At 35.7% G+C, this 16,454-nt stretch overlaps 1 protein-coding gene across 4 annotated transcripts in view; it reads left to right on the forward strand.

The window, feature by feature from the left end:
* Positions 1-16,454, forward strand: part of KYNU (kynureninase) — a 124,527-nt gene that overhangs the window by 62,163 nt on the left and 45,910 nt on the right. For all 4 annotated transcript variants that reach the window (XM_026510056.4, XM_026510058.4, XM_026510057.4 and 1 more), the window contains one exon: positions 2,113-2,259. In XM_026510056.4, coding sequence (XP_026365841.1) covers positions 2,113-2,259 — 147 coding nt within the window. The remainder of the gene's footprint in view (positions 1-2,112; positions 2,260-16,454) is intronic.

Below are 16,454 nucleotides of genomic sequence, written 5' to 3' on the forward strand. Positions count from 1 at the left end.
AGTCATATTACAAGCAAACTCTTTTCCTATGAATACCACTGGAATTTGCCATACTCTTCAGTGGGGTGGAAAAGGATGGCAAATTGCATATCTCATTTTCAGTTTCAAATACCATTGCCTTTGGATGCCTTTAAAATATTTGTTGAAACTGAATGATGCCTATCTTTTATACCTCTTTTTAATCTAAGTATCAAGTGTTTTCCTTTGTGCTTGGATGGGGTGGGGGTGTAGAAAGGGATGTGGTGTAGTGGAAACAGCTTGGGCTTTCGTACCTGGCTAACACACCCACAGAAATCCCAGGCCCACCAACTTACTGGGTAAGGGACTTTGAGAAAGTTACTTTATCTCTCTGAGATTCCTTCATATTTAAACAGGTAACAAACGAAACATCTAATCAGTCCTGACATGTTCAAGACCTCAAATACTGTGCACTTTACATTAATAGAGATGTAAGGCCAAGTTGTACAGACTTTGACATATAAACCCTGCAGCTTGTATAATTTGGCACCAAGAGATCCACACAGAATATATTGTGGGTTTCACAAATGATGCTCCCAGGCTGTTAAGCCAATGTTTGAACAATGACTTCTTTCAACCCAAAATACTTTGAGAAATTAAAATCTACTCCATTTAGTTCTTTGCCGACATACAAGCAATTAATGGAATAGAAAGTTCTCATACCTGTGACAGGATATCTATTTCATACATCATATATAAATTGCTAATTTCCAGCAAAAATGAAGATAGCCACTAATTTATCAGAAGTTTTAATGTTGAAAGAGGTAAGTGTTGTGGAACCTCATGAGTTAATCATAATCTTGGGAGCATTCTTCAGCATTACTAGATTAGAGCAGGTCAACATCAGAACCATATTCTACCATTAAGAAAGACATTTCTTATTTGCTTTATACTGATTCTTTAAATAAATAATTAGTGTGCATAATACTTTATCTTATTCTCTTTGAAATGATTGGTGGACAAATCATTTTAGATTCTTTTAAGAAAAAAAGAGTTCTGGATTACCATGTTATTTATTTTACTTAGAATTTGTCTTAGAATTACTGAAATCCTTCTCTTTGCATATAAAATAGACATCAGTTAACAATTTAGAGATCTCAGTATCGGTACTGTTTTTATAGATTTCAATTCTGTAAAGAAGTTCCTAACTTCTAGTAGAAACTGAAATATGTGTTATATTTGTGATATATATGTGTCTGACATGGGACACAGTAATTGATAAATAGCGAGAATTACCAAAAATTAAAAATAACTGGAGGAAATTTTTGAATACCTTAATGAACTTCCCCCAAATACTAATGCAGTTAATGATGCTTTGACCTAAAAAATTATGTCAGATTTAGCACTGGAGAAAATTAATAAAAGCTTTATAAATGGATAAGAATGATAGAATACAAGTAGATACTTTGTATTTAGCTGATTTCTTTTTGTTCAAGTTGTTTGCAAGACCAAATCTAAATTCACTCAGAATTTCCAATAAGTAACCTATTGTTAGTCTTAGCTGGGAGAAGTGGAAAAAAACTAACCTTGATACTATTAAGTTTTATTGGTATTTCTCTTCATTTTTGGAGCTTGATCTTTAGATCAGTGTGGAGGAGAGTTTACTCTTAAGATAACAGAAAATATTGGTTAGCTTATACTCAGATAAAAGATGTGTATCTTTTATCCTGGAAAACAATGTGATAGGTTGATAAATGAAGTAATTTCCAAGAAAATTTTGCCATTTACTATTTCATGGACTACTTGTACTTTCTGTTATTTTACTGGATGGAAGTAAGGAGAAAACAGTTTGTGGGGATGCAAATAGTAAAGACTAATTGAAAAACTGAAGAGTAAAGCAAGCAAGTAGGGTTTTGCAAAGACTTAACTTTATAAACTTTGTTGTACCTTTTTGTTATCATTTCTTACAATAACAAAAAGGCATGCTGAAATGCTGCTCTCTTGCGAGAATTTTGAAAGCCATTAATCTGAAAAAAATCGTCTTTGATTTTTCTTACGTGGGCAAGAGCTCAAGGTGAATTTTACACTGGGAAATATGAAGTGACAAATTTGTTGTTGTGGATTGGATGTAACTTGTGCCTGACTCAACTTCAGGGCGAAGAAACACTGAGAATAGAGGATATCCTAGAAGTAATTGAGGAGGAAGGAGACTCAATTGCAGTGATCCTGTTCGGTGGGCTGCATTTTTACAGTGGACAGCTCTTTAATATACCTGCCATCACAAGAGCTGGACAAGCAAAGGTAGGCACATCATTTTCTCCTTCCCACCTTGCCCCAAACATCACTCTACTGAGGAGTGCCCTAACTGCACTTCTGACAAAGTAACCTTTGTGTGTGTCTGTGTAAAATTATTTAAAGAGTAAAAAAAAAACCAAAAACACAAAACCAGTAAGCCTTACATTAAAAAAAAAAATCTGTACCCTTTCGCATTAGGCATCTCTATTTAAACCTTTTTCTGTCACTTCTGTTGCCTCACTTCCTCACTGCCATCTGCTGTCCCAAAGTTTGCCTCTAATCAGCAAGATAGGTGAGCTTCCTGCAAGGTGATGTCATTGGTACTGAGTTAGTCCATCAGCAGGCACGAGATATAATACTTCGGATAATAACTGCATATGCTAGGACTCTTAGAAACACAGCTCTGGGACTTTGTCGTATTATAGCTCATTCTAAATGTAATTCAGTTCTCACCGAAACTTAGGTGCTTGAAGAAAGGGAGATGCGGAATAAAGTTAACAGAAGATTGAGTTCTACATGGTGTACTTTTAAAAAGCCACTTTGTTCTTAAGACTCTTGAGAAATTATGATCCTGCCAGTAACGAGAGTTTTTCCCTACATATTACCAAGTTACACATATATTGTTTACTATTTTGAAATTATGTCTCTCTATGTATGTTTGTAAAAAAAAATGTGTTTTTAGTCTTTGTTTGCCTGAAAAAAAAAGAAATCAGAGGAACAATATTCAACAGCTACAATTTGTATTTAAAATCCTTAAATAACAGTTCTATTTGATTCAGCAATGAAATTAATGCATTTAAAAAGGTGACAATCGAATTTTATTCTGAACATTAATAAGTTACGGGATTAATACATGTGTGAGATCTAGTTAATATATTCAGTTATTGAAGCTAATGAATAGAACTAATGAAAAGAAATTTAGCACCGTTATCAGCAGTCTCTAGGAATTTTCAACCACGACTTCCAACTGGTTTGATGGATAACTGTGAAAAGTGGTGCATTACAAAAGATATAAAGATAATGTCTTCTTAATTTAGGCATGAAATGTTAAACACCAAAATAAAGGGAGGTCAATAAAAAATTATATTTTAAAATGATATGCAAGTAATCAGCAGTCCCTGATCCCCTTAGTATACATGCATGTCTCATTAACCTTCATTGAAGTGAGACAGGAAGATAAGAACGACCATGGGTTTTGGAATTACAGTCTGAGGTTTAAATCTTGGCTAAGTCATTTAATTATTACATGATCTCGGGCAAGTTACCTGACTTTTCTGAGCCTCTTTCACAAGTGTTAATTTGGGATAGCTGTACCCACTTCATAAATTCAGTGTTGAGAAGGAAGAATATAAAATATCCGCTGTGTTGAACACATTCTGCTGTTTAGTGAAGGATCCCTCACACCTTTTACCGTCATCAACAAATACGAAGCTACGGAAAGTGGCTCAGATACACATTTTCTTTTGTTTCCCATTGAAAAGTGAAATGAATTTGTTTACTTAGGTGCTATATTTAATTCTCATTCCTAACTACTTTGCTAAACCATTCTCTGAGTATTTTGTAGGCTTTCTTTTACTTAAAAAGTATAATAAATGCCTACCATGTGAAATGCTCATTGAGCTTGCAGTCAAATGAAGGTAGGAATGCGCAGTTCCATCTCAGTGTAACTGCACAGAAGTGACGGATACTATGGGAGTGAAGTGGTGATTGGGTGGACTTCAATTTATCCATTATCAGAATTATTCTAACACTCATTTATACTCTTGCTAGACAATTTCCCCATTCCCAGTGGAGGTTGAGAGAAGTTATTTAAAATGTAGACTTACATAGCTCTCTTGGGTGGTCTATGAAGATAAAGCTGAAGAGAAAGGCAAAGAGAAAATTAAAGGTGTCAATCGAAAAAGAAATTCTAGGGGAAAAAAGGCACAAAAAATCACTGTTAGAAATGGCTAAATAAGATAAAAGAAAAAAAAAGGAAAGTTTCTGGAAATGAAGTATGGCAGGAACCAAAAGATACTGGGATGTAGCAAGGAAAGTCAACAAGAATAGTTTTTATTTCATAATCGTGTGAAAGGCAAGTGGGGACAGGAATTTTGAAAAAACGTATTAATTAAATAAATGCATGTATACCAAAAAGAGCACAAATCATAAATAAGTGGCTTGATGAATTATTTTAAACCCTTAGAGCCATCACTGACATCAAGAAACTCCTAGAACATTTATACTACTCAGGATCCTCAATTGTGCCTTCTCTCAAATACTGTGACTTCCCCTCCAAACATATCACTCCTGACCTCTAGCCATATATATTAACTTTGTCCATCTATAAATGTGTAAATAATGTGCTCTTTTATATCTGTTTTATTGTCTCACTATTATGTTTCTGAGATTCTTTCATGTAGTTTATAGCAATAATTTTGTGGGGGCTTTTGTAGCAGTACTTGTTTTTCTTCTTATTTCAGTATATCATTTTAGTATATGAAATAGACCACAGTTTATTTTTTTTTCCATCCTAATCAGATAGATATTTGAGGTTTATTTCCATTTGAGGGCTATTGCAGTAAGTGCTATTCTGTACACTCTGAGACATTTTTTTAGGTAAGCATTCACATGATTTCTGTTACATATAAACTTAGGATTGGAAATCTTGGAAATAAGGTGTACATATGCTTAATCCTAATCAATTATACCAACTTCCCAAAGGGTCGTACCAATTTGGTACATACTCCCATCAGCATGTATGAGAATGTCTGTTGCTCCACATCCTCACCAATAGCCAATCTAATTAGTTTGTAACGGTAATGCATTGTAGTTCTAATTTGCACTTCCCTGACTATTGATGAGGTTGGGATCTTTCAAATGTGTTTTTGCCTTCTGAGTGTCTTAAGAAATGCTTGTTCAAGTGTCTTGCCCTGTTTGCATTTGGCTTTCTGTCTGTCGTTATTTGGCTATAGGTGGTATAGAACTGGATTTTGAAGCATAGAAAAAATACAAGATTTCCAGGGATTGTCTAAAAAGAAAAATTAATAAATTAATCAGAAGAAAAGTTTTGATTCATGTAATGAATTTCAGATGCCAAGGCTTTTCTTAAGTGAGAAGGCCTGAGATGGTGACAAGTGGGCCAGGCCAGTGAAAATTAAACCTAACATCAGGTTATAAGGGAGGGCAAGCATATGAAAAGAGACGTTAGTTTGAAGATACATTTTCATTTTTTTGTCTTTGAAGTCTTTGAATGTCTTTGAAGCCATTTATTTTATTTTATTGGCCAACCTGCTATTTCAGAACTCTGCCTCACCTCCCTATGTCTAAATTTGTCATATTCTATTAACTTGGTTCTACTAATCATTTCTTCTTTCTACACCCACTGAATATCGTTGCTCCTCATTGTCCTTTGAATTACTATCCCTAAAAATTTTAACCACTGCCAAGAGTGAAAGCTACAGGGTACTCCCACATTCAAAAATGGTTATTTATGTTCTTCTCCCTATTAACACCTGGAAATCCTATATCCACTCTGACATCAGTATGCTCTAGTTTTGTCTCCCCCTAAAATGACCCTAATGTTTCCTGCCACCACACTTATGGACCTTTAGACTCAATTCTGACACTTTCCTCTTTTTTGCCTTTTCTACCAGTCACTTCTTAATTCCACCCTCACGGCTTTGGTCTTTTCTTTAATGCTCCTGAATCAATTATGAAGTTTTTAAGCTTTAAAAACAAAATCCCAGTGAGAAATTAGCCAAAAATTGGAATTTCTTTTTCTCACCATGAGAGATTGGAGTTAGGAGGCTGCTGGGATGCACTAGGCAGTTGAGGAATGTCTGAGTGGCATCTCCAGGGTTCTCTTGGTTTTTTCTCAGGCTTCTCACATCGTGGTCACAAGACAGTTGTCCTAAATCCAGATATCACGATTCTATTTAAGGCACAGGGAAGGAGGGAGAAGTAGCAGTGCAGCTTCATCTGTCCGTTTCAATCCAAAGTGCAAAATTATTCCCAGAAAAAGCTAGCAGATTCCTGCTTATGATTCATTGCCTTCTGAAGTGGTAGCTTCAAAAGAGCATAAGTAAAGAAATTTTTAACCTTTATGGTATTATAGCAGAGACAGGCTAAGAAGAGTTTGGTTAACCAACCCACAGTATTCTTTACATTTTCCATTTCCCCCCTATGGGGCATCAATGTTTCTAACTTATTTCCTCTTTCCTCTTCCATCACTTCCTAATTTTTCATTTTCCCCCTTTTTTCTTACCTTCTTCTGTTATTTCTTTCCTGCTTTATATATTATTTTCCACCTCATTTCACAAAACATTTGAAAACGATTCACAGGAAATTGATTAGACAACATAACGAAATACAAAGGGAGAGAATAAAGGGAAAATCCCTGGGTCACCTGGAGAAATGAATGGACTCACCATAGATTACAATTTCTCAACTTGAATTAAGATAAGAAATAGGTAACAAATAGACATTATTTTCAGTGGAAAGTCTTGGTGTATTAGGTAGACTAGGTCTTGGTAACTAATTCATAAAGCCATAAATGCTTTCATTGTGATACATGTTTATTGTTCATGTACAGCCAGGAATCTACTTTCTCCCATGAAATTATCCAGGTTTCCAGTGATTCAAGTTTGTGTCCTATGTCTTTCAATACCCTGGATCCTTTGTCTGATTCAGCCAAAGGAACGGGATAAAAGGATGAAAAGGGACATACTAACTTCTTATTTTTTTAAAGATTTTATTTATTTATTTGAGAAAGAAAGAGCATGAGTGGGAGGGCAGAGGGAGAAGGAGACTCCTCACTGAGCAGGGTCCCTGATGCCAGCCTTGATTCCAGGATCCTGGGATCATGACTTGAGCTGAAGGCAGACCCTGAAGCAACTGAGCCACTCAAGCACCCATAATTTCTTAAAAGCATTAACTTAACCATGGCAAAACTTACTTCCACTCATATTCCATTGACTAACACAGGGACAATCCTGGGAAATGAAGTATATTTGTGCACTCAAGAATAATAGCTGTTAGTTTCGCCACACCTTTGCTTTGCTGATGGAGTAGAATACTTATTCTGAGATGCAGTGTAGCATTTGCATTAATAAAAAGTTCACAGGGTAGAGACAAGAGTCAGACCTGGTCTTGAATCCATGTCTCTCCCTTAGTTTCTAGTATACTTCGGCTTAATTCACTGTGACTTCATTTCTCCACCAATAAGTGGGGAAAATAAGAGTGCCTGTTCCTAGGAGAATTAAACAAATACTATTCCTAAAACAAGTAGTATTTAGAGCTTTGTAAGTAATCAGTAAATGTTAGCAATTACCAATATATGAGAAAAAGACATACTGGAATATCCAATGTACCAGAAAAAGAAATAATGGATTCTTAGGCACAAAGTGAAACATTCAGAACTGTAAACTAAAGACTGTCACTGGACATTTCATACTAGAATATAAAAGAAAACAATAATCTAAATATCATGGTTAAGACTCGAGATTAGATTGAACTTTTAAAAAGTTGAGTGATGGACTAATGAAAATTTTAATAATCTTATCCCTAAAAGAACTCAGTGCCAATGGGTTATACTCCACCTTTCTTCTTCAATGCCATGTAAAATGGCCTACAGCACACTGGAACTTGTGGGGCCTGGCAGACAGTGAGTAACAAATATTGGTTGAATCAATGAATGATTGATGCCCTTATTTATCACTTTTTTTTTTACACCATTTTACTGTACCTGGATGCATGCTGGCATGTTAGTTTTCTTGTAGCCTACTGAACACTGAAATGCAAAGAATATCTTAAAAAAAGACTCAATTTTGCAAATCTGCATTTTGTTTTATTAGCTTCTACATTTTCATGTGTAACTCTCCACTGAGTATGAATATAAGCATCTCTTAGGCCCAACCATAAACTGCCTAAATTATTAATAATTAATAATCACAATTATAGCTCAAACAGTTTGAATAAAAAAGAATGAATTCTGGATCCAGAATAATGTCAAGACAAAAGAAGGAATATGAGTAAAAATATCATTTTAAGAAAGCCATCTGTAGTTTTAACAACATTTAGAAAATCTGAAGTATCTAAGCAATCCTCATATATAAATGGTCACCGCACCAAACCATCAATTTGTCTTTAGGGAAGGCCTAAATTCTTACTAAAGATAATTTTGAGATTCTTGTAGGAGTCAAAAATGATTGATCAGGGGCACCTGGGTGTCACAGTCTTTAGGCGTCTGCCTTCAGCTCAGGGTGCAATCCTGGCGTTCTGGGATCGAGCCCCACATCAGGCTCCCCTGCTGAGAGCCTGCTTGTTCCTCTCCCACTCCCCCTGCTTGTGTTCCCTCTCTCACTGCCTCTCTCTCTCTGTCAAATAAATAAATAAAAATCTTTAAAAAATGATTGATCAAGCCTCAAAGTCCACAGAAAGTTTGGCTGAGATGTTTCTAGTGTTGGAGTTTGGGAGTCAACTCTGTAAGGACTATGACAATAGAGTAAGATCAAGAAAACAAGTGGTGCCTGGGTGGCTCAGTCAGTTAAGCATTCCCTTCTCAGGGCATGATCCCAGAGTTCTGGCATCAGGCTCCCTCCTTTCTCATCAGGGAGCCTGCTCCCTGCTCTCCCTCTGCTCCTCCCCACCACTCATGCTCTCTCTCTCTCACTTACTCTCTGAAATAAATAAAATATTTAAGAAAAAAAAACAGTACTTGCATGGGATTTGAGCAGTGGATCAGCTGGGAAAAATTAGTAGCAAATACATTTGTATATAACTGTAATATAAATTGGCATGTTGTATGAATTTTTTTTTTAAAAAGATCTTATTTATTTGACAGAGACACACAGCAAGAGGGAACACAAGCAGGGGGAGCGGGAGAGGGAGAAGCAGACTTGTGCCTAGCAGGGGAGCAGGGAGCCTGATGTGGGGCTCGATCCCAGAATGCTGGGATCAGGGCCTGAGCTGAAGGCAGATGCTTAATGACTGAGCTACCCAGGCGCCCCTGTATGAATTTTTATACATAAAAATTAACCTTTTCTAAAAAGGTTAATATAAGAACTTTCAATATGAAGTAATCTTTACTAGAAATTGTAATGAGTACAGTTACTAAAGTCACTGCCAGTTCACCCAATAGGATCTTCTCATTAGTGCATAAAAAGAATCATGTCTCTCTACTCCCTATAGTAGAATGACATGTGTTTGATTTTTCATTTATTCTTTTTATCAGTAAATATTTTAGTAAATTATAATAATGGAGATCCAAATAAGAACACCTAATTTAGCCTGGAATGTCAAAATGACCTTTAAAAAAAAAAAAAGATTGATTTATTTGAGAGAGAGAGTGAGTGAGTGAGCACACAGAAGGAGAGGGGGAGGGAGAAGCAGACTCCCCACTGAGCAGGGAGTACAATATGGGTCTTGATCTCAAGACCCTGGGATCATGATCTGAGCCAAAGGCAGACACTTAACCCAACCAACTGGCCACCTTAGGCAACCCTCAAAGTGACCTCTTTAGAAAAGATGAGACCTGAGCCAATTCTAGAATTAGAGGTAGGAGTTAACCAGGTAAAATCCCCTCCAGGTGCCTACCTGTGCGGTAGGGACATTCTAGACAGCTAAAAACAAAACAAAACAAAACAAAAAAACCCTGACTGGATTACAAGAAAGCAAATATTTTAGTATAATTTAATTGTAGAAAAGATTGTATAATTTGACAGTTAGAAAAGGTATGACAAGAAAAGAATCTAAAAGGCAGACAAAAGTAAAGAAGGGCTTACTAAGCTGTATTACACATCTTGAGCTTCTCCCTAAAGACCCGCAGAGAGCCACTGAAAGCTTTTAGGCAGTAAAGAAACTGCATTTTGTCTTAATTTTAAGAAGAAATTTTCTGCCTACAGGAATGAGTAGGAATGGGATAAAAGTGGGCAGAAGTTAGGAAGCAATTGCAGTTGCTCTGCAAGAATTGAAAAGTCTCTGTCATGATACAGTTCAGCATGGGGAGACCAGATAACAGATTTATCTCATTTTACATGAAACATTTTTTTTCTGATCTCTCATAGAAATCATTTTTATTTAACTGTATTATATCAGTCATGTTAAAGACAAGTTTTATATAAATATCAGAAATTAAGCATCTATCCTGAGCTCTGGGGGTTTCACCCAGATTTAGCTATTCATAGAATTCAAGGATAAAAAAAAGACCATAGGTGTAGTTAAGTAGACACAGAGATAGAGAAAAGGGAAAAAAATGACCTGGGATTTAGAGAAAATGCCCCATCAGCTAAACATCCTTTACTTTGAGAATAATGAGGGATTATTCTATTCAAAAATATACATCTGTAGTCTTAAATTCATCCCGGTTGGATTGTGGAATCAATAAATCAGAATATGTTGGTAAGGAGCAGTACCCAAGAATCTACAACTTTTGAGCTGTTTCTAAGAAATTTTCATCAGATGTTTTATTTTATTTAAGCTTTTCAGTAGGTGGACCATGTGAGAAAGACTGATTAATTCTTAATAAAAGAGGAATTTCGGATGAAGATGTTATTTTGGAATTGCCGATCTGGCAAAAGCAAGCCTCCCTATTGCCAGTCATGATTGTTGATTCTCTAATCACTCTCATCAGGGCCATGATACATAACTATTTCTCCAGATCTAGCTTCATCCAAACCTATGGCTCCCCAAATGAAATATTACTCTTAGAGGTTTTTTTGTTTTTTGTTCATTTTGTAGATGATTTTTAAAAATACTTCAGTCGTCTTAAGATCCAGGCTACTTTCTCCAATATCCTATTTTTCATACCACTTGATTAGTCAAAGGAAGGGGAATGTAAGTCTTTGTTAAACTGATAAATGAAAGTGTTCCAACATGAAATATATAGATTAGTTCTAATGTATTCACTAACCACTGTAAGAATGGAAAGGTAGTTTTGTGCCTCATGGCAATGAAAGTGGAATTTCAAAATATCCTTAAGCAGAAAAAGAAAAAAAAAAACAAATAGAATGAGAGAGATTTCTCTTAATGTCCTCTTTCATGATGCCCTTCTTTAATGAGTTAAATTATTTATGCAGACAAGATTAGGAATATCAAACTTCAGTTGAGGTCAAGAGAAAATGTTGATAATCTTAGCAAATTATCTTAAGTAAGGTGGTGAACAAACAAGATTACTGTCATATTGTCTATAAAATAAACTTTGAGAAGAAATTTAAGAGTGATGTCTTCAAGAATTATCCTGTAGACTCCTTTGCAATATTAAGTTAAGTACATATGTCAATTTAAATACATAAGTAAATCTGGTTGAGAAATTTGCTGTGTAAATTGAAACAGTTGTCACTAGAACATATCTTATGAAAAATGGGGCTCTCTTTCAATATAGGTATTATTACCTTGTGATGGATAAATTAAAGAGTTTCTTTAAATTCACTTTGTAACAGGACAAGTAGATAAAAAGAGAAAAGTAAATTTTAAAAGTCACACATTTGCAAAGTCAACTGCCCATGTTTGGTAATGCTGTGACTAGATCTATGTATCTCCTATTGCCCTGCCTCATGTTTATCTCACATGATGACTACTGTTCTTTTGCCATTTGTGGGATAAAGTCCAAATCACTTGACCCTATATGATTTTGCATATACTTAAATTATCTGTATCATATTTGCCTCTGTTCTCCTTCACAGAACTTGTTTCAGCAAAACCAAATGTTTCTTACATTTCCTGCCCAAATTTCATACTTCCTGTCTCCATGGCCTTTATTCTTAGCCTTCTCTCCTGTTAGAATTTCCACATGTGAAGATTCTGTTCCTCCAGCTTAACCACTACGTGCTTCTCTAGCCCTTTTTCTATATGCAAACATGGCATATTTAAAAATACAGTTATCACATGCCAACAATGAAAAATACAGACATTTTATATAAAAATTCCTAGTTTCAGATATCTTCTGAAAAATTAGAAGGTTGACAATACTGGATCATCATTCCTGTAGAATGAGTGGCAAGGCTGGCTAACAGCGCTGCCCATTTAATGGGATTTGAGCTCTTCAACACAACTCCCATCTGTACCTGGCACTGAAGCAGTGACAGCTGGCATGTATATGTATGTTTACATTACAAGAAAGGGTAAAGTGAAGTATTTCTTACAGGCCCAACTATACACTTCTTGACTAACTCCTGTAAAAAAAATGAGTGTGCAATCCTTGACCTTCATCATCAAGATTTTCTTGCTCCTGTGTCAGGCTAAATCATCTTTCTGTTGTTATTTTCATAGCATGATGGAAAATGTATTATTGGCCACCTTTTTGGCACTGTCTTACAGTTATTTCTGTGCCTATCTTAAGTCTCATATTTAGGAAGCTTATGTCAGAAGAGTACTCAATGACTTATTGAGGGTGGACCCTGTAAACTTCACAGATATATGCTAGTGTTTTGCACATAATCACTTACCTTTAAACACATACCTGTTTGGCCAGTGAATGAATAAGTGTGTGCTTATCAGCAGGAGTGGATCAGGCTAATTTTATGGATCACATACTGCATAAAAAGCAAGACTGTATCCCCATTTAAATAGAAAATTTGGAAGAGTTATTTATAATGGATGGGTATTCTAAAAATCAAAGCACGTTTTGTAAATTTTGAGTTTTTTCAAATTCCATTTCTGTTCTTTGACACACTTAGGACACGCAGACTGCTCCGTTAAATCATTAAATATTAAATGAGCTAAATTAAGCTTGAAAAATTACCTTGAGCTATTTTTCCCATCTTGGTATCTAAAATAAATCAAACAAACTACTTTGTGTGAGGTCCTTGCCAGCTGGAGAAAGACTCCAGAAGAGACCAGTACTACTCAGTTTGTTTTATTTTTTCCTTTTAGTTTTATACTTACTTCTGACAATAAATAGAGATGACAATCACTGTTTCTTTTCTGGTAAAAGAAATAGCCGAAATTTACTCTTGAAAGCACACTCTTTGTTACAGTAAGACATTTTCACCTGCAAATTCACAACACTTAAGAGTCCCAAGATCTTTTTGCCTTTTCTGTCTCCTAAATCCTTCACTTTCTCTCGACATAGCTATTGGCTCTGTCTCAAATCTTCTTAACTAACACATTATTCTTCATTAACAAAGTGCTCCCATGTTCCCCACCTCCTATTTCTCATCTCCAGATTTGTCAGTTGCATCAATATCTACTTTAAGAAAGTCCAGTGAAAAGGATGAGTCTAAGTTTCTACAATAGTGCTTTACATAAATGTGAATAATAATAGGTACTGTTGGGGAGGAAAAATTTCCTCTATCCTTCAGAATTCTTCTGGCTGGTCTAACAATTAAGTTAACATGAGACAGGTTAACAGGAGAAAATCACATTCGATTTTTTACATATGGGAACCCCACATGCATGAGAAAGAGGTTCAAAGAGAAAAGTAAAGTGAGGTATATATCCCGTCCATAGCTAAGGAACTGGATAGAAGCCTGGTGCTTCGAAGGGGAGGAGGCAATTCACAGCGTAATAGGAAGAACAAATGATATTTAAATGTTTGCCCTGACATACAAATAGGTCATTCCGATAAAATTTATCTCTGGTAATAACTCCTATTCTGAGAGAGACCTCCAATTTAGATTCTCCTAGGTAGTTAAGGGGGGGGTGTAAAAATTCCTCTTAAGCTTGCAGTCTTGATTGCCTTTGGCTCAAAATAATCCAAATGCCAAAGTGGCATAATCTGGGGACACATGTTCAGAACTCTTTCATATGAAATAAATGAGGAGCATATTTGAAGAACCTAATAAATTTAGGCTAGATGAAACACTTTCAGAATAAAAATTCACTCTGAAGTATTTACAGAGATAGTGAGGCACCTCTTACAGAGATCTCTACTGAATATTATCAGTAAGATTATTATCATTTTAACTTAGCATCTATGTATGCTTTTGAATCACAGCACTTGAATGAATTTTGGAAAGTTAAGTGCTTCGAGACTGTGTCAGGAAAACCTACCAGCTTTCATCATCATCTTCATTCCCACATTCCTCTGTAATTATGAACTTCTTTGGGGAATCCTAAGATCAGAGCTAACTGGCTCACCTGTTATTGTTAATCCACCATTGGTTCTTACTGTCTATATAGGGTTGACCAGCACACACACATAAACACTCAATCACTCACTCACATATGCTCCTGGAACTTTTTTTTTTTTTTTTTTTTTTTTGTCTGTTCACTTGCCCCAAACTTTCCCATCAGTTTTTCTTTTTAAGGTAATATTGTCCAGATTTACAGCACTGCAGTTCTTTGTTTCCTATGGCTTTTATACCAAACCAGGAATGATATTGACAATATTTAAAGACCTGATTGGTATGTTGTTAAAGCTGTAGTTTCCACAAACATCCATGGGAAGGTCATATTCTCATTACTAGTATACATTACTAGCCTCGAAGGTACTTACAGACATGTGCAATTTACCCACCATGATGCCCGTGCCACTGCCAAGGGCATCCGCTGGTGCTCGGACATGCACTATACAGGGAATATGCAGAGACTGGTATGTACGAATGGCCACAGGCTAGCTGGTGGGCACCTCCTGCAGGTATCTCCCAGGGATCATGGGACCTACAACCATGGGTGATTATTCAAGTGGCTCAGGACAAATGTTCTTTACTTACCTTAAATATATTACTTTGGCAATTACATGAGCATACCAATAATACCTGCTGACTACCAACTCTGTATACCCACAAATATCTTATTTTGTATAATTACCCTCTTCACACCAAATCTGCTACTTACTGATGGTCTTCATAATTTATAGGATTTTATTGGTGAAGAAGAAACAAACTAGTGTCAGTCTACAGTCAATCTATCTGAATGAATCTATAAAGTTGTCAGGAAAAAATTAACCTGTATTATTCCATGTTTTATTTTAATAGACAAATAATCAAATTTGAGAGACAGTAAGCTACTCCTTCACCTGGAAATCCTGAGATTTAATAAAAATCTATTGAAATAGATTATGCACAGCCCCTGTGCATATTATTCCACTGGTTAGAAAAATGTTAGTATTGTGCTAGTAGGACGGCAAGGGAAAAACACACATGATATTCCTTGTTTTATTGAGGGATTTTTAACATATTTTTGACTACTAATAATTTTCCGAGAAACTTCATTTTAAAATACACCAAGTCTGAATAAGTTGTTTATACCATAAAATAGCAACAGGAACAAAGGGCCTCAAATAATCTTTAAAATTTAATATCAGTTTAGAGAATTTTTATTGAAATTTTATGACTTTTTTTTACTTATTTATTCAACAATTTAAGTTGATATTATGTAAATGTAGTAGACAATAAGACTGGAAAATTGCTGCAAGAGATCTATGCAAACAGGGCCATCAATGAGATAGAAGAGAGAGTTTGACAAAAGAATCTTTCATAGAAGTTACCTTATTATCAAAACCTGAGCTACCCACACAAAGTGAGGAGGGAAAGAATACCCCGAGACAGAGAAAGGTTTTTGCAAATGGAGGTAGGTAAGGGGCACCTGAGACATGAAAACGGGAAAAGACCAGGTCATAAAGATCTTTAAAAGCCATACGGAGGAAAGTGAGTTACATTCTGAGGCTAATGGGGGTTCTCGGAAGGGACACAAGGAGTCTTACACTCAAGTGTGATTTAGCGAGCTCATTGGAGGAAGGCAGGCTGGAAGTATTCAGAATCGTTTGAAGATTATACTGCAGTGGTCTGGGGATTGACTACAAAGTGAGGCGGCCTGGTAGCAGACCACTGCTGTGCTTGTACGTGGTTGTGTCATTATGATTGTGAGCTCTTGTGGATAATTTTAATACAAATCTATTGAAAAATACTTGACTTTCATTTTAAAAATTGCATGAAGTAGACACTCAGATGTGGAGTTTCTGTTTTCACCTATTCCTGTTGTTTTTCTACCTACTCTTAAGAGGTAAAAATAATGAAAATATTAACTTGATGACTGTTGGAGAGGCTTTGGAGAAGTGTTAGTTTTCCTTTATTTTTAAGATGCTGCCATCTAGTGAAACTTCTGTAAAATCAGTTTGTGGTGATCTCATTCAAGTTTGTGTCTTCTGGTCCTTTTCTCAGAACAGTTACATTTTAGTAATTTATATTTCTAGCCATCCATGGGGAAAGATTTGCCCATACATTAAAACATACTGTAAGGGCTTCAAGTGATTTTTTTATGTGGTACCACAGATGTGACTA

This window comes from Ursus arctos, unplaced genomic scaffold, assembly GCF_023065955.2.
Source record: "Ursus arctos isolate Adak ecotype North America unplaced genomic scaffold, UrsArc2.0 scaffold_1, whole genome shotgun sequence".
Lineage (NCBI taxonomy): Eukaryota > Metazoa > Chordata > Mammalia > Carnivora > Ursidae > Ursus > Ursus arctos.